General features: G+C 47.0%; 1 protein-coding gene across 2 annotated transcripts in view; it reads right to left on the bottom strand.

The window, feature by feature from the left end:
• Positions 1-20,000, bottom strand: part of LOC139405544 (neuropilin-2-like) — a 398,312-nt gene that overhangs the window by 192,475 nt on the left and 185,837 nt on the right. For both annotated transcript variants that reach the window (XM_071147961.1, XM_071147960.1), the window contains exon 11: positions 17,612-17,756. In XM_071147961.1, the coding sequence (XP_071004062.1) occupies positions 17,612-17,756 (145 nt within the window). The remainder of the gene's footprint in view (positions 1-17,611; positions 17,757-20,000) is intronic.

Genomic DNA, 20,000 nt, shown 5'->3' with positions numbered 1-20,000 from the left:
CATTACACTACCATAGAGTCATTACACTACCTTTACCATAGAGTCATTACTCTACCTTTACCATAGAGTCATTACACTACCATAGAGTCATTACTCTACATTTTCCATAGAGTCATTACACTACCTTTACATAGATTCATTACACTACCTTTACCATAGAGTCATTACTCTACCTTTACATAGAGACATTACACTACCTCTATGTAGAGTCATTACTCTACCTTTATGTAGAGTCATTACTCTACCTTTACCATAGAATCATTACTCTACCTTTACCATAGAGTCATTACTCTACCTTTACTTAGAGTCATTGCTCTACTTTTACCATAGAGTCATTACACTACCTTTACCATAGAGTCATTACTCTACTTTTACCATAGAGTCATTACTCTACCTTTACTATAGAGTCATTACTCTACCTTTACCACAGAGTCATTACACTACCTTTACCATAGAGTCATTACTCTACCTTTACCACAGAGTCATTACACTACCATAGAGTCATTACTCTACCTTTACCATAGAGTCATTACTCTACCTTTACCATAGAGTCATTACACTACCATAGAGTCATTACACTACCTTAGAGTCATTACACTACCATAGAGTCATTACTCTACCTTTACCATAGAGTCATTACACTACCATAGAGTCATTACTCTACATTTACCATAGAGTCATTACACTACCTTTACTATAGAGTCATTACTCTACCTTTACCATAGAGTCATTACACTACCATACAGGCATTACTCTACATTTACCATAGAGTCATTACACTACCTTTACCATAGAGTCATTACTCTACCTTTACCATAGAGTCATTACACTACCATAGAGTCATTACTCTACATTTTCCATAGAGTCATTACACTACCTTTACATAGATTCATTACACTACCTTTACCATAGAGTCATTACTCTACCTTTACATAGAGACATTACACTACCTCTATGTAGAGTCATTACTCTACCTTTATGTAGAGTCATTACTCTACCTTTACCATAGAATCATTACTCTACCTTTACCATAGAGTCATTACTCTACCTTTACTTAGAGTCATTGCTCTACTTTTACCATAGAGTCATTACACTACCTTTACCATAGAGTCATTACTCTACTTTTACCATAGAGTCATTACTCTACCTTTACTATAGAGTCATTACTCTACCTTTACCACAGAGTCATTACACTACCTTTACCATAGAGTCATTACTCTACCTTTACCACAGAGTCATTACACTACCATAGAGTCATTACTCTACCTTTACCATAGAGTCATTACTCTACCTTTACCATAGAGTCATTACACTACCATAGAGTCATTACACTACCTTAGAGTCATTACACTACCATAGAGTCATTACTCTACCTTTACCATAGAGTCATTACACTACCATAGAGTCATTACTCTACATTTACCATAGAGTCATTACACTACCTTTACTATAGAGTCATTACTCTACCTTTACCATAGAGTCATTACACTACCATACAGTCATTACTCTACATTTACCATAGAGTCATTACACTACCTTTACCATAGAGTCATTACTCTACCTTTACCATAGAGTCATTACTCTACCTTTACCATAGAGTCATTACACTACCACAGAGTCATTACACTACCATAGAGTCATTACTCTACCTTTACCATAGAGTCATTACTCTACCTTTACCATAGAGTCATTACTCTACCTTTACCATAGAGTCATTACACTACCTTTACCATAGAGTCATTACTCTACATTTACCATAGAGTCATTACACTACCTTTACCATAGAGTCATTACTCTACCTTTACCATAGAGTCATTACTCTACCTTTACCATAGAGTCATTACTCTACCTTTACCATAGAGTCATTACTCTACCTTTACCATAGAGTCATTACTCTACCTTTACCATAGAGTCATTACTCTACCTTCACCATAGAGTCATTACACTACCTTTACCATAGAGTCATTACACTACCGTTACCAGTCCTTGACTGACAGTTCTTTGAATCGACTTTGTCAAGAAACGTGGATGCAGTGACCAGTTTTGCAGTACGTTCATCTCAAGCTAATTTAATGACGCACAAAGAAACTCAAACTACACTGAAATCGTATCAGTGCTAGCTAACCAGTAACTAGCTAACGCCAGACACAGATGAAAGGGGAGACATATAAGTATCTTTGCCATAGGCGAATAGTGTAAACTGTTAACTGTATTTGCTGACACCCTTACAGTCAAATGTTACACCCTGTAGAGTAGCTATCTAGCTATATAAACCACGCCCCTCCACATGACACTCATGACTGATGAAAGTGTCTGCTAAACGGAATACATTATTAATCATGTATAAATATTAAACCCGCACATGAAAGAGAAGGCCCAGCTACTACTGATTGGTTCAGACATTAAACTGTATTCATTTGATAACCTTTGAAAACCCAATTAACCCCCCCCCCCAGACAGCCCTGGGGGCCCAGAAAGGCAACACCAAATTCAGCATACTGCCAGAATGTTATGGATGAATCCTAATTTGAGAGCGGTGTGGGTAACGCCAAGTTTTGCAATCTTTTGTTGCTTTACGAGACCATCGAGTTACGATTCTTCACTTAGACAGTCCTCTACCTGATCCTAACCCTCATCTCCCTCCTCTCTCCTCCTGTGTCACTCCCTCTTCTCTCTCCTCTCCCTCCTCTCTCCCTCGTCTCTCCTTTCTCTCTCCCCTCTCCTGTCACCCTCCTCTATTCCTCCTCTCTCCCTCTTCTCTCTCCTCTATCCTCTCTCTCCTGCCTCTATTCTCTCTCCCCCATCTCTCCTCTCTCCCTCCTGTTTCTCTTCTCTCTACCTCTCTCCTGTCACCCTCCTCTCTCTTCTCTCCTGTCTCTCTCCTGCCTCTCTTCTCTCTCCCCCATCTCTCCCCTCTCCCTCGTGTCTCTCTCCTGTTTCTCTTCTCTCTACCTCTCTCCTGTCACCCTCCTCTCTCTTCTCTCCTGTCTCACCCTGTCTCCCTCCTGTCTCCCTCCTCTTTCCCTACTGTCTGCCGAGACTAAATAATAAGTGAGGACAGAGAACCCAGCCATCATCTCTCTGTCAGGACCATTACATGAAGGTCAAATCCTGTCACTGTGTTATTGATTTGAAGTTGAGACCTTCAGGTGACACTGGGGCTTGACAGCAATGAGTGGGTCTTTCCAATCATGTGACCCAGCCTCTCCTTCACAGACCTCTCTCTCTCTCTCACCCGTTCTCTTTCCAATCATGTGACCCAGCCTCACCTTCACAGACCTGTCTCTCTCTCTCACCCGTTCTCTTTCCAATCATGTGACCCAGCCTCACCTTCACAGACCTGTCTCTCTCTCTCACCCGTTCTCTTTCCAACCATGTGACTAAGCCTCACCTTCACAGACCTGTCTCTCTCTCTCACCCATTCTCTTTCCAATCATGTGACCCAGCCTCACCTTCACAGACCTGTCTCTCTCTCTCACCCGTTCTCTTTCCAATCATGTGATCCAGCCTCACCTTCACAGACCTCTCTCTCTCTCTCTCTCTCTCTCACCCATTCTCTTTCCAACCATGTGACCCAGCCTCACCTTCACAGACCTGTCTCTCTCTCTCACCCGTTCTCTTTCCAATCATGTGACCCAGCCTCACCTTCACAGACCTGTCTGTGTATCGAGAGAGAGAAAGAGAGAGATAGAGAGAGGATCTAATTGATTTTTGAAGAACTGAAGTGCAGTCATTGGAGGTTTGAAACAGGATCAAACACAAGGAACTGTAAATATACCATATAAAGGTGGTGTCCAAGGTCTAAATCAGTCCCTGATTAAAGGGGAATCACCCACCTGGTGTCCCAGGTCTAAATCAGTACCTGATTAGAGGGGAATCACCCACCTGGTGTCCCAGGTCTAAACCAGTCGCTGATTAGAGGGGAATCACCCACCTGGTGTCCCAGGTCTAAATCAGTCCCTGATTAGAGGGGAATCACCCACCTGGTGTCCCAGGTCTAAATCAGTCCCCGATTAGAGGGGAATCACCCACCTGGTGTCCCAGGTCTAACTCAGTCCCTGATTAGAGGGGAATCACCCACCTGGTGTCCCAGGTCTAAATCAGTCCCTGATTAGAGGGGAATCACCCACCTGGTGTCCCAGGTCTAAATCAGTCCCTGATTAGAGGGGAATCACCCACCTGGTGTCCCAGCTCTAAATCAGTCCCCGATTAGAGGGGAATCACCCACCTGGTGTCCCAGGTCTAACTCAGTCCCTGATTAGAGGGGAATCACCCACCTGGTGTCCCAGGTCTAAATCAGTCCCTGATTAGAGGGGAATCACCCACCTGGTGTCCAAAGTCTAAATCAGTCCCTGATTAGAGGGGAATCACCCACCTGGTGTCCCAGGTCTAAATCAGGCCCTGATTAGAGGGGAAGAATTAACATCATCATTGGAACTGGCTTGGAGGGAAATATAACAACTTCCTGTATAGTAAGTAGAACATTGTTCTCTAGTAATTCAGCCCTGCAGTCTAACATATTATGTAATGGCCTGACTGATAACCTACCACACCGTATGTAATGGCCTGACTGATAACCTACCACACCTTATGTAATGGCCTGACTGATAACCTACCACACCGTATGTAATGGCCTGACTGATAACCTACCACACCGTATGTAATGGCCTGACTGATAACCTACCACACCATATGTAATGGCCTGACTGATAACCTACCACACCGTATGTAATGGCCTGACTGATAACCTACCACACCGTATGTAATGGCCTGACTGATAACCTACCACACCATATGTAATGGCCTGACTGATAACCTACCACACCGTATGTAATGGCCTGACTGATAACCTACCACACCATATGTAATGGCCTGACTGATAACCTACCACACCGTATGTAATGGCCTGACTGATAACCTACCATATCGTATGTAATGGCCTGACTGATAACCTACCACACCGTATGTAATGGCCTGACTGATAACCTACCACACCGTATGTAATGGCCTGACTGATAACCTACCACACCTGACTGATAACCTACCACACCGTATGTAATGGCCTGACTGATAACCTACCACACCATATGTAATGGCCTGACTGATAACCTACCACACCGTATGTAATGGCCTGACTGATAACCTACCACACCATATGTAATGGCCTGACTGATAACCTATCACACCTGACTGATAACCTACCACACCATATGTAATGGCCTGACTGATAACCTACCACACCATATGTAATGGCCTGACTGATAACCTACCACACCGTATGTAATGGCCTGACTGATAACCTACCACACCATATGTAATGGCCTGACTGATAACCTACCACACCATATGTAAGGGCCTGACTGATAACCTACCACACTGTATGTAATGGCCTGACTGATAACCTACCACGCTCAGTGTTGCCAACTAATTTTCAGGGTAAGTTACTAGAGGCAGATTGATTTGTTGCTAAAAGTTAAAAGCTAAAAGCTAAAAGTAATTTGCGTGATAACGTAAAACTGCGCCATTACGTAGAATACACGATAACGTTACTCAAATTGACTGGCCATCTCGGCCAAAAAATATGATTTGACATTTGCTCAGGTACAGAGACTCCCGCTCTTTTCTGTTCTTCTGGCTGTACACTTTGATTGAGGCATGTTGATTGATGTTGTACGTTCTGTTCAAGATCAAACATTCTTGACCAACTATATATCCATTGGGTTGGGCTTTTCGAACCTGTGCTGTCAGCCAACAATGATTTGCAATTCGCTGAAATTGCTGCTGGCCTGCTGCTGCCTGTGCACGAGCTGAGCGCCTGCTGCTGACGTCACTCACAATGCACTGTTGCAGCCAGGCACGTGTGACAGAGAAAATCGTTTTTGTGTCATTTAGAGGGGAAAATGCATTTTAGCGTTTAAGTCACTTTTCAAAAGTTGCTAAAAGTTCCAAATTCATTTTTTAAAGTAGCTCAATTTGTTGCTAGTTGCTGTTTTGAATTTTTTTTTGTCAGGGTAGAGTTGCTAAATCTAGTAACAAAGTTGCTAAATTGGCATCGCTGACCACGCTGTCTGTCATGGACTGAAGCTATGTTAACTAGCCAGGAGAGGAGGGGCTTGTATTGCTATGTTAACTAGCCAGGATAGGAGGGGCTTGTATATCTATGTTAACTAGCCAGGATCTGGGTTGTAACTGATCTGATCAGGGTTGTAACTGATCTGATCTGGGCTGTAGCCGACTCTGATCTGGGCTGTAACTGATCTGATCTGGGCTGTAGCTGACTCTGATCTGGGCTGTAACTGATCTGGGCTGTAGCTGACCCTGATCTGGGCTGTAGCTGACTCTGATCTGGGCTGTAGCTGACTCTGATCTGATCTGGGCTGTAACTGATCTGGGCTGTAGCTGACTCTGATCTGGGCTGTAGCTGACTCTGATCTGGGCTGTAACTGATCTGGGCTGTAGCTGACTCTGATCTGATCTGGGCTGTAACTGATCTGGGCTGTAGCTGACTCTGATCTGGGCTGTAGTTGACTCTGATCTGGGCTGTAACTGATCTGGGCTGTAGCAGACTCTGATCTGATCTGGGCTGTAACTGATCTGGGCTGTAGCTGACTCTGATCTGGGCTGTAGCCGACTCTGATCTGGGCTGTAGCTGACTCTGATCTGGGCTGTAGCTGACTCTGATCTGATCCTTAGCTGACTCTGATCTGGGCTGTAGCTGACTCTGATCTGGGCTGTAGCTGACTCTGATCTGGGCTGTAACTGATCTGGGCTGTAGCAGACTCTGATCTGATCTGGGCTGTAACTGATCTGGGCTGTAGCTGACTCTGATCTGGGCTGTAGCCGACTCTGATCTGGGCTGTAGCTGACTCTGATCTGGGCTGTAGCTGACTCTGATCTGATCCTTAGCTGACTCTGATCTGGGCTGTAGCTGACTCTGATCTTAGCTGTAGCTGACTCTGATCTGATCTGGGCTGTAGCTGACTCTGATCTGGGCTGTAGCCGACTCTGATCTGGGCTGTTGCTGACTCTGATCTGGGCTGTAGCTGACTCTGATCTGATCCTTAGCTGACTCTGATCTGGGCTGTAGCTGACTCTGATCTTAGCTGTAGCTGACTCTGATCTGATCTGGGCTGTAGCTGACTCTGATCTGGGCTGTAGCTGAGTATGATCTGATCTGGGCTGTAGCTGACTCTGATCTGGGCTGTAGCTGAGTATGATCTGGGCTGTAGCTGACTCTGATCTGGGCTGTAGCTGACTCTGATCTGGGTTGTAGCTGACTCTGGGCTGTAGCTGAGTATGATTTGGGCTGTAGCAGACTCTGATCTGGGCTGCTAACTGACTCTGATATGGGTTGTAATGGACTCTGGGCTGTAGCTGACTCTGATCTGGGCTGTAGCTGACTCTGATCAGGGCTGTAGCTGACTCTGATCAGGGCTGTAGCTGACTCTGATCTGGGCTGTAGCTGACTCTGATCTGGGTTGTAACTGACTCTGATCTGGGCTGTAGCTGATTCTGATCTGGGCTGTAGCTGACTCTGATCTGGGTTGTAACTGACTCTGATCTGGGCTGTAGCTGACTGATCTGGGCTGTAGCTGACTCTGATCTGGGCTGTAGCTGACTCTGATTTGGTCTGAATCTGGGCCTATAGTTGACTATAGTGTGGGAAGCTGCACCCAACACTAAGCATTACCGTGCGTCTCACTTTAAAGACAGCCAGACGAGACAAGTAGAAAGGCAGGATAAATCCTTCAGTTCAGCCTCAACCCTCACTAGATAGTAGAATAGTCTTAGGCCTGGGTGGCTGAGAGAGGCAGCCAGTGATGTACACAAGACAGAGGTCCAGGAGGCCCAGGCCGATGATGGAACAGTAATAGCCTCTACCTGGAAATGTGCCACTTCCCGTGTTTAATGGTTCCCGGGTGCTGGAAGAGAGGAGTTGAGGAGAGGAGCAGGAGTCAATAGTCTTGGCAGAGACAAGAAGGAACAGGAATGATTACATTCTCAGCTCTCAGGCAGCCAGAGCTCTCAGTCCTAACGGGGGAGAAGAAGGAGGAAGGGAGGGTCGTATCCCTGGGTCCGGCTCACCAATCCCCTGACAGCCAGAAGCTGGAGTTGGAACTGAGCCGTAGTCTCTCACATGTGAAAGTAATCAGTGATAAGGAATGGCTGTTAGCTAGCTAGCTGCTTCACACAGAAAGCCAGGAAGACCAGAACAACAGTCAGCCACACAGGAGGCAGTGCCCACTCTGCCCAGTGCCCACTTTGCCCAGTGCCCACTTTGCCCAGTGCCCACTTTGCCCAGTGCCCACTCTGCCCAGTGCCCACTCTGCCCAGTGCCCACTCTGCCCAGTGCCCACTTTGCCCAGTGCCCACTTTGCCCAGTGCCCACTTTGCCCAGTGCCCACTCTGCCCAGTGCCCACTCTGCCCAGTGCCCACTTTGCCCAGTGCCCACTTTGCCCAGTGCCCACTCTGCCCAGTGCCCACTCTGCCCAGTGCCCACTTTGCCCAGTGCCCACTCTGCCCAGTGCCCACTTTGCCCAGTGCCCACTTTGCCCAGTGCCCACTTTGCCCAGTGCCCACAGTACCAACTCATTTCAGGGTTTTTCTTTATTTGACTATGTTCTACATTGTAGAATAATAGTGAAGACATCAAAACTATGAAATAACACATATGGAATCATGTAGTAACCAAAAAAGTATTAAACAAATCAAAATATATTTTATATTTGAGATTCTTCAAAGTAGCCACCCTTTGCCTTGATGACAGCTTTGCAAACTCTTGGCATTCTCTCAACCAGCTTTTATTTTTTGTTATTTATTTAACCTTTATTTAACTAGGCAAGTCAGTTAAGAACAAATTATTATTTACACTGAAGGCCTACCAAAAGGCAAAAAGCCTCCTGCAGGGGCTGGGATTGAAATTTTATTTTTTTTTATATATAAATATAGGACAAAACACACATCACGACAAGAGAGACCTAAGACAACAACATAGCAAGGAAGCAACACATGACAACACAGCAAGGCATGAACACATGACAACACAGCACGGTAGCAACACAACATGGCATCAGCACAACATTGTACAAACATGATTGGGCACAGACAACAGCACAAAGGGCAAGAAGCAAGGCAAACAACAGTACATCACTCAAAGCAGCCACAACTGTCAGTAAGTGTCACAGCTTCATGAGGAATGCTTTTCCCACTGAACCCCTCTACTGACCTGCCACTGACCCGCAACTGAGCCCCCACTAAACCCGCCACTGACCCGCTACTGACCCGCAACTGAGCCTCCACTAAACCCGCCACTGATTCGCCTCTGACCCGCTGCTGAGCCTCCACTAAACCCGCCACTGACCCGCTACTGACCCGCTACTGAGCCTCCACTAAACCCGCCACTGACCCGCTACTGAGCCCCCACTAAATCCGCCACTGACCTGCTACAGAACCGCTACTGAGCCTCCACTAAACCCGCCACTGACCCGCTACTGAGCCTCCACTAAACCCGCCACTGACCCGCTACTGAGCCTCCACTAAACCTGCCACTGACCTGCTACTGAGCCTCCACTATAAACCTGCCATTGACCCGCTACTGAGCCTCCACTAAACCCGCCACTGACCAGCTACTGACCCGCTACTGAGCCTCCACTAAAAACGCCACTGACACGCCACTGACCCGCTACTGAGCCTCGACTAAACCTGCCATTGACGCGCTACTGAGCCTCCACTAAACCCGCCTCTGACCCGCTACTGAGCCTCCACTGAACCCGCCACTGACCCGCTACTGACCCACTACTGAGCCTCCACTAAACCCGCCTCTGACCCACTATTGAGCCTCCACTAAACCCACCACTGACCCACCACTGCCCCGCTACTGAGCCTCCACTAAACCCGCCACTGACCTGCCACTGACCCGCTACTGAGCCTCCACTAAACCTGCCACTGACCTGCCACTGACCCGCTACTGAGCCTCCACTAAACCCGCCTCTGACCCGCTACTGAGCCTCCACTGAACCCGCCACTGACCCGCTACTGACCCACTACTGAGCCTCCACTAAACCCGCCTCTGACCCACTATTGAGCCTCCACTAAACCCACCACTGACCCACCACTGCCCCGCTACTGAGCCTCCACTAAACCCGCCACTGACCTGCCACTGACCCGCTACTGAGCCTCCACTAAACCCGCCACTGACCTGCCACTAACCCGCTACTGAGCCTCCACTAAACCCGCCACTGACCCACCACTGCCCCGCTACTGAGCCTCCACTAAACCCGCCACTGACCTGCCACTGACCCGCTACTGAGCCTCCACTAAACCCGCCACTGACCCACCACTGACCCGCTACTGAGCCCCCACTAAATCCGCCACTGACCCGCTACTGACCCACTACTGAGCCTCCACTAAACCCGCCACTGACCCGCTACTGAGCCTCCACTAAACCCGCCACTGACCCGCTACTGACCCGCTACTGAGCCTCCACTAAAAACGCCACTGACACGCCACTGACCCGCTACTGAGCCTCCACTAAACCTGCCATTGACGCGCTACTGAGCCTCCACTAAAGCCGCCTCTGACCCGCCACTGACCCGCTACTGACCCGCTACTGAGCCTCCACTAAACCCGCCACTGACCCGCTACTGACCCACTACTGAGCCTCCACTAAACCCGCAACTGACCCGCCTCTGACCCGCTACTGAGCCTCCACTAAACCCGCCTCCGACCCGCTATTGAGCCTCCACTAAACCCACCACTGACCCACCACTGCCCCGCTACTGAGCCTCCACTAAACCCGCCACTGACCTGCCACTGACCCGCTACTGAGCCTCCACTAAACCCGCCACTTACCCGCCACTAACCCGCTACTGAGCCTCCACTAAACCCACCACTGACCCACCACTGCCCCGCTACTGAGCCTCCACTAAACCCGCCACTGACCCACCACTGACCCGCTACTGAGCCTCCACTAAACCCGCCACTGCCCCGCCACTGACCCGCCACTAACCCGCTACTGAGCCTCCACTTAACCCGCCACTGACCCGCCTCTGACCCGCTACTGAGCCTCCACTAAACCCGCCACTGACCCGCTACTGAGCCCCCACTAAATCCGCCACTGACCCGCTACTGACCCGCTACTGAGCCTCCACTAAACCCGCCACTGACCCGCTACTGAGCCTCCACTAAACCCGCCACTGACCCGCTACTGAGCCTCCACTAAACCCGCCACTGACCCGCTACTGAGCCTCCACTAAACCCGCCACTGACCCGCCTCTGACCCGCTACTGAGCCTCAACTAAACCTGCCATTGACCCGCTACTGAGCCTCCACTAAACCCGCACCTGACCCGCTACTGACCCGCTACTGAGCCTCCACTAAACCCGCCACTGCCCCGCCACTGACACGCCACTAACCCGCTACTGAGCCTCCACTAAACCCGCCTCTGACCCGCTACTGAGCCTCCACTAAACCCGCCACTGACCCGCTACTGAGCCCCCACTAAATCCGCCACTGACCCGCTACTGACCCGCTACTGAGCCTCCACTAAACCCGCCACTGACCCGCTACTGAGCCTCCACTAAACCCGCCACTGACCCGCTACTGAGCCTCCACTAAACCCGCCACTGACCCGCTACTGAGCCTCCACTAAACCCGCCACTGACCCGCTACTGAGCCTCCACTAAACCTGCCACTGACCTGCTACTGATCCTCCACTAAACCTGCCATTGACCCGCTACTGAGCCTCCACTAAACCCGCCACGGACCAGCTACTGACCCGCTACTGAGCCTCCACTAAAAACGCCACTGACACGCCACTGACCCGCTACTGAGCCTCCACTAAACCTGCCATTGACGCGCTACTGAGCCTCCACTAAAGCCGCCTCTGACCCGCTACTGAGCCTCCACTAATCCCGCCACTGACCCGCTACTGATCCGCAACTGAGCCTCCACTAAACCCGCCACTGACCCGCTACTGACCCACTACTGAGCCTAAACTAAACCCGCAACTGACCCGCCTCTGACCCGCTACTGAGCCTCCACTATACCCGCCTCCGACCCGCTATTGAGCCTCCACTAAACCCACCACTGACCCACCACTGCCCCGCTACTGAGCCTCCACTAAACCCGCCACTGACCTGCCACTGACCCGCTACTGAGCCTCCACTAAACCCGCCACTGACCCACTACTAACCCGCTACTGAGCCTCCACTAAACCCGCCACTGACCCACCACTGCCCCGCTACTGAGCCTCCACTAAACCCGCCACTGACCCGCCACTGACCCGCTACTGAGCCTCCACTAAACCCGCCACTGACCCACCACTGACCCGCTACTGAGCCCCCACTAAATCCGCCACTGACCCGCTACTGACCCGCTTCTGAGCCTCCACTAAACCCGCCTCTGACCCGCTACTGAGCCTCCACTAAACCCGCCACTGCCCCGCCACTGACACGCCACTAACCCGCTACTGAGCCTCCACTAAACCCGCCACTGACCCGCCTCTGACCCGCTACTGAGCCTCCACTAAACCCGCCACTGCTATCACCTCTCCTCTCTTTAACCCAGGACCAGCCAACTCTCAGGGACGACAAGACAGACTCCTTGCCCTCTCTTCCCTCTTTCCTACATCTCTCACCTCTCTCCCCTTTCTCCCTCTCTCCCACCTCTCTCCCTGTCACCGCTTGTCTCTGGTCCGCTCTGACACATCAGGGTCTACAGGAACGGGGAGGGCTGTTAGGGAGGACATATGTCTTGCCCTCTCTCCCATCACTGCGTCTGTCTCTCCTCTCTTTAACAAGGCCAGCTATTTCTCCCTGCCCCCTCTTCCCTCTCTCCCTCTCTCCCACCTCTCTCCCACTTCTCTCCCTCTCTCCCACTTCTCTCCCTCTCTCCCACCTCTGTCCCACCTTTCTCCCACCTCTCTCCCTCTCTCTCCCTTTTCTCCCACCTCTCTCCCTTTTCTCCCACCTCTCTCCCACCTCTCTCCCTCTCTCCCTCTCTCTCCCACCTCTCTCCCTTTTCTCCCTCTCTCCCACCTCTCTCCCTCTCTCCCACCTATTTCCCTCTCTCTCCCTCTCTCCCACCTCTCTCCCTCTCTCCCTCTCTCTCCCTCTCTCCCACCTCTCCCCCGTCACTGCATGCCTCTGGCCCCACATCGGGATCTACAGCCCTCCCAGAAGCAGGGGCAAGGATATGTGGCCAGCCCACAACCCCACAGGCAGGTACCTTTTCATAGGCAGACCGCAGCCCTCCCTGCCACCTTCCCTGGCCACGCCAGGGCCCGCTAGCTCTGTGACACACAGTGATGTCGACAGCTTGTCACCAGCAGCCACCAGCCTCTTCCTGTTGAGAAAGATGGTCATGTCCACAGGGACCCAGCACCTGTCATAGCCTGTCCTCGTCTTCAAGGTATGTGTCATATTCTGTCCTTGTCTTCAAGGTAAGTGTCATATCCTGTCCTCGTCTTCAAGGTACGTGTCATATCCTTGTCTTCAAGGTAAGTGTCATATCCTGTCCTCGTCTTCAAGGTACGTGTCATATCCTTGTCTTCAAGGTAAGTGTCATATCCTGTCCTCGTCTTCAAGGTATGTGTCATATCCTGTCATCGTCTTCAAGGTACGTGTCATATCCTGTCCTCGTCTTCAAGGTATGTGTCATATCCTGTCCTCGTCTTCAAGGTACGTGTCATATCCTTGTCTTCAAGGTAAGTGTCATATCCTGTCCTCGTCTTCAAGGTACGTGTCATATCCTTGTCTTCAAGGTACGTGTCATATCCTGTCCTCGTCTTCAAGGTACGTGTCATATCCTGTCCTCGTCTTCAAGGTACGTGTCATATCCTGTCCTCGTCTTCAAGGTACGTGTCATATCCTGTCCTCGTCTTCAAGGTACGTGTCATATCCTGTCCTTGTCTTCAACATATGTGTCATATCCTGTCTTCGTCTTCAAGGTACGTGTCATATCCTGTCCTCGTCTTCAAGGTACGTGTCATATCCTGTCCTCGTCTTCAACATATGTGTCATATCCTGTCTTCGTCTTCAAGGTACGTGTCATATCCTGTCCTCGTCTTCAAGGTACGTGTCATATCCTTGTCTTCAAGGTACGTGTCATATCCTTGTCTTCAAGGTAAGTGTCATATCCTGTCCTCGTCTTCAAGGTACGTGTCATATCCTTGTCTTCAAGGTACGTGTCATATCCTGTCCTCGTCTTCAAGGTAAGTGTCATATCCTGTCCTCATCTTCACCTGCATGGCTGCCAGGTGACTCAGGAGGAGATATATCTCTGTCTCTCTAGTCTATGAAGTATAATAAACTTCATAGGCTAACAGACTTCATAGACTTCATAGACTAATAGATGTCATAGACTAACAGGCTAATAGACTAATATAATAATAGACTAATAGATTAATATACTTCATAGACTTCATAGACTAATAGACTAATATAATAATAGACTAATAGATTAATATACTTCATAGACTAATAGACTAATATAATAATAGACTAATAGATTAATATACTTCATAGACTAATAGACTTCATAGACTAATAGACTTCATAGACTAATAGACTTCATAGACTAATAAACTAATATACTAATATACTAATAGACAAATAGACTAATAGACTAATAGATTAATATACGTCATAGACTAATAGACTAATAGACTAATATAATAATAGACTAATAGACTTCATAGACTAATTTACTAATAGACTTCATAGACTAATATACTTCATAGACTAATAGACTAAGACTTCATAGACTAATAGACTTCATAGACTAATAGACTTCATAGACTAATAGACTAAGACTTCATAGACTAATAGACTTCATAGACTTCATAGACTTCATAGACTAATAGACTAAGACTTCATAGACTAATAGACTTCATAGACTAATAGACTAATAGACTTCATAGACTAATAGACTAATAGACTTCATAGACTAATAGACTTCATAGACTAATAGACTTCATAGACTAAAAGACTTCATAGACTAATAGACTTCATAGACTAATAGACTTCATAGACTAATAGACTTCATAGACTAATAGACTTCATAGACTAATAGACTAATAGACTAATAGATTAATAGACTTCATCAAGCTGCTGGGACGTTACTGTATGGTGTGTTTCTGTTCTTATCACACAGAAGATGAGAGGTCCTCAGAAGAGACTTCAGCCTCGTGTACCCAGACTGGGCAAAATTGGCAAAGACTGTCTATAGTAGGAAACAGTTATCAATCACTATTCAGCCCACTGTCTAAAGTAGGAAACAGTTATCAATCACTAGTCAGCCCACTGTCTATAGTAGGAAACAGTTATCAATCACTAGTCAGCCCACTGTCTATAGTAGGAGACAGTTATCAATCACTATTCAGCCCACTGTCTATAGTAGGAGACAGTTATCAATCACTAGTCAGCCCACTGTCTATAGTAAGACACAGTTATCAATCACTATTCAGCCCACTGTCTATAGTAGGAAACAGTTATCAATCACTATTCAGCCCACTGTCTATAGTAGAAAACAGTTAGCAATCACTAGTCAGCCCACTGTCTATAGTAGGAAACAGTTATCAATCACTAGTCAGCCCACTGTCTATAGTAGGAAACAGTTATCAATCACTAGTCAGCCCACTGTCTATAGTAGGAGACAGTTATCAATCACTATTCAGCCCACTGTCTATAGTAGGAGACAGTTATCAATCACTAGTCAGCCCACTGTCTATAGTAAGACACAGTTATCAATCACTATTCAGCCCACTGTCTATAGTAGGAAACAGTTATCAATCACTAGTCAGCCCACTGTCTATAGCCCACTGTCTATAGCCCACTGTCTATAGCCCACTGTCTATAGTAGGAGACAGTTATCAATCACTAGTCAGCCCACTGTCTATAGTAAGACACAGTTATCAATCACTATTCAGCCCACTGTCTATAGTAGGAAACAGTTATCAATCACTATTCAGCCCACTGTCTATCAGTTAGCAATCACTAGTCAGCCCACTGTCTATAGTAGGAAACAGTTATCAATCACTAGTCAGCCCACTGTCTATAGTAGGAGACAGTTATCAATCACTAGTCAGCCCACTGTCTAAAGTAGGAGACAGTTATCAATCACTAGTCAGCCCACTGTCTATAGTAGGAGACAGTTATCAATCACTAGTCAGCCCACTGTCTAAAGTAGGAGACAGTTATCAATCACTAGTCAGCCCACTGTCTGTAGCCCACTGTCTATAGTAGGAAACATACTCGTCGCCAAACCCACTGGCTCCAGGTCATCTATAAGTCTATGCTAGGTAAAGCCCCGCCTTATCTCAGCTCACTGGTCACCAAAGCAACAAACACCCACCCGTAGCATGCGCTCCAGCAGGTATATCTAACTGGTCATCCCCAATGACTGGAACGAACAAAAATCACTAAAGCTGGAGACTCCCTCTCTTTAATCACCAGCTGTCAGAGCAGCTCACAGATCACTGCACCTGTACATAGCCCATCTATCTATCTACCTCATCCCCATACTGTATTTATTTATTTATCTTGCTCCTTTGCACCCCAGTATCTCTACCTGCACATTCATCTTCTGCACATCTATCATTCCAGTGTTTAATATATTATATTGTAATTACTTCACCACCATGGCCTATTTATTGCCTTACCTCTCTTATCTCACCTCATTTGCACATGATGTATATAGACTTTTATGTTTTCTACTGTATTATTGACTGTATGTTTGTTTTATTCCATGTGTAACTCTGTGTTGTTGTATGTGTCAAACTGCTTTGCTTTAACTTGGCCAGGTCGCAATTGTAAATGAGAACTTGTTCTCAACTGGCCTACCTGCTTAAATAAAGGTGAAATAAAAATAAATATATAACAAACTCAGCCAACTGTCTATAGTAGGAAACAGACTTGTTATCATTCAACCACGTATATCACACATGACACGAGTCAAGACCCCATAGTTCAAATTACACTAAACATTTGTGAGTGAGTGTGTGAGTGAGTGAGTGAGTGAGTGAGTGAGTGAGTGTGTGAGTGAGTGACTGAGTGTGCATGCGTGTGATATTGAATAAAAAAAATTCAGATTAGCAGACGCTTTATTTTACAGTAGTAATGTTATATTACAGTAGAGTTAAATTACAGTAATGTTATATTACAGTAGTGTTATCTACACCTGCATTGCTTGCTGTTTGGGGTTTTAGGCTGGGTTTCTGTACAGCACTTTGAGATATCAGCTGATGTACGAAGGGCTTTATAAATACATTTGATTTGATTTGATTTATCCCACCAGTAATGTTATCTTCCAGTAGTGTTATTTTACAGGAGTGTTATTTTACAGTAATGTTATTTTACAGGAGTGTTATCTTACAGTAATGTTATCTTAGTGATGTTATATTACAGTAGTGTTATTTTACAGTAGTGTTATTTACAGTAGTGTTATTTTACAGTAGTGTTATTTACAGTAGTGTTATCTTACAGTAGTGTTATTTTACAGTAATGTTGGCACAACTTTTTGTTTGCACCGATGGTAGATAGATGGCAAAGCATGGCATAGTAGCGATGCCATGTGTGCGTTGAGAGATGGGGGTGAAGAACATCTCCTTACCTGGCAGTTCACATCCCAGGACCTCCAGCCTCATCCCTATCCCAGCAGGAGACCACCTCTCTGGGTAGATCCTGATGAACTGAGCCGTTATCTCCTCAAACCGACGGATCTCTGGAGTGTCGTAGTGTGTGTTTCCCTCAAAAATCTGTAGCAGAGACAATGAGAAGAGATGTATAAATCTGTAGCAGAGACAATGAGAAGAGAGATGTATAAATCTGTAGCAGAGACAATGAGAAGAGAGATGTATAAATCTGTAGCAGAGACAATGAGAAGAGAGATGTATAAATCTGTAGCAGAGACAATGAGAAGAGAGATGTATAAATCTGTAGCAGAGACAATGAGAAGAGAGATGTATAAATCTGTAGCAGAGACAATGAGAAGAGAGATGTATAAATCTGTAGCAGAGACAATGAGAAGAGAGATGTATAAATCTGTAGCAGAGACAATGAGAAGAGAGATGTATAAATCTGTAGCAGAGACAATGAGAAGAGAGATGTATAAATCTGTAGCAGAGACAATGAGAAGAGAGATGTATAAATCTGTAGCAGAGACACTGACCACGTTTCCAACTACAGTATGCGAGTAAAGTCATACTGTATAAAAACAGCTGTGATGGAAACGGGACGTTTCTGTACAATTTTATAAATCCCGATAAATAAATTGTTCGTTCGACATGGTGGGATCTTTTTTTTTGTCGGTAAAATCTATTGAAAACACATTTTATGGGTGAATATTGATATAATAATAATTAATAATATAAATGATAACAATGATATCAAAGTCACGTGATGTCTGGTCCACTACGACTCAGGAAAACATGCCGTTTATTAGGCAACACATGCCGTTTGACAAAGACCAATATCGTCGCTCTCCTCCATAGCAATATTCTCCATAGTAATCGCATCGTTCAACAGGGACACAACTATCACTAGAGATGGAAACACGTATCAAATAAAAATGGAATATTCAACAAGAAAACTTAGGTGAAGAAGTACATTTTGTGTGCACTATGTCATCACGTGCACTATGTCATCACGTGCACTATGTCATCACGTGTACTATGTCATCACGTGCCCTATGTCATCACGTGCCCTATGTCATAACGTGCACTATGTCATCACGTGCCCTATGTCATCACGTGCACTATGTCATCACGTGCACTATGTCATCACGGGCCCTATGTCATCACGTGCACTATGTCATCACGTGCCCTATGTCATCACGTGCCCTATGTCATAACGTGCCCTATGTCATCACGTGTACTATGTCATCACGTGCCCTATGTCATCACGTGCACTATGTCATCACGTGCCCTATGTCATCACGTGCCCTATGTCATAACGTGCCCTATGTCATCACGTGCCCTATGTCATCACGTGCACTATGTCATCACGTGCCCTATGTCATCACGTGCACTATGTCATCGCGTGCCCTATGTCATCACGTGCCCTATGTCATCACGTGCCCTATGTCATCACGTGTACTATGTCATCACGTGCCCTATGTTATCACGTGCACTATGTCATAACGTGCCCTATGTCATCACGTGCCTTATGTCATCACGTGCCCTATGTCATCACGTGCACTATGTCATCACGTGCCCTATGTCATCACGTGTACTATGTCATCACGTGCCCTATGTCATCACGTGCCCTATGTCATAACGTGCCCTATGTCATCACGTGCCCTATGTCATCACGTGCACTATGTCATAACGTGCCCTATGTCATCACGTGCCCTATGTCATCACGTGCACTATGTCATCACGTGCACTATGTCATCACGTGCCCTATGTCATCACATGCCCTATGTCACCACGTGCTCTATGTCATCACGTGCCCTATGTCATCACGTGCCCTATGTCATCACGTGCCCTATGTCATCACATGCTCTATGTCATCACGTGCCCTATGTTATCACGTGCACTATGTCATCACGTGCCCTATGTCATCACGTGCCCTATGTCATCACGTGCCCTATGTCACCATGTGCCCTATGTCATCACATGCCCTATGTCATCACTTGCCCCATGTCATCACATGCCCTATGTCATCACATGCCCTATGTCATCACGTGCCCTATGTCACCATGTGCCCTATGTCATCACATGCCCTATGTCATCACCTGCCCTATGTGTGTGTGTGTGTGGTTGTGTGTGTGTGTGTGTGTGTGGTTTTGTGTGTGTGTGTGTGGTTGTGTGTGTGTGTGTGTGTGTGGTTGTGTGTGTGTGTGTGTGTGTGGTTGTGTGTGGGTGTGTGTGTGTGTGGTTGTGTGTGTGTGTGTGTGTGTGTGTGTGTGTGTGTGTGTGTGTGTGTGTGTGTGTGTGTGTGTGTGTGTGTGTGTGTGTGTGTGTGTGTGTGGTTGTGTGTGTGTGTGTGTGTGTGGTTGT

This window comes from Oncorhynchus clarkii, chromosome 3, assembly GCF_045791955.1.
Source record: "Oncorhynchus clarkii lewisi isolate Uvic-CL-2024 chromosome 3, UVic_Ocla_1.0, whole genome shotgun sequence".
Lineage (NCBI taxonomy): Eukaryota > Metazoa > Chordata > Actinopteri > Salmoniformes > Salmonidae > Oncorhynchus > Oncorhynchus clarkii.
The sequence above is the reverse complement of the archived record's forward strand: the minus strand, read 5'-3'. Positions and strand labels throughout refer to the sequence as shown.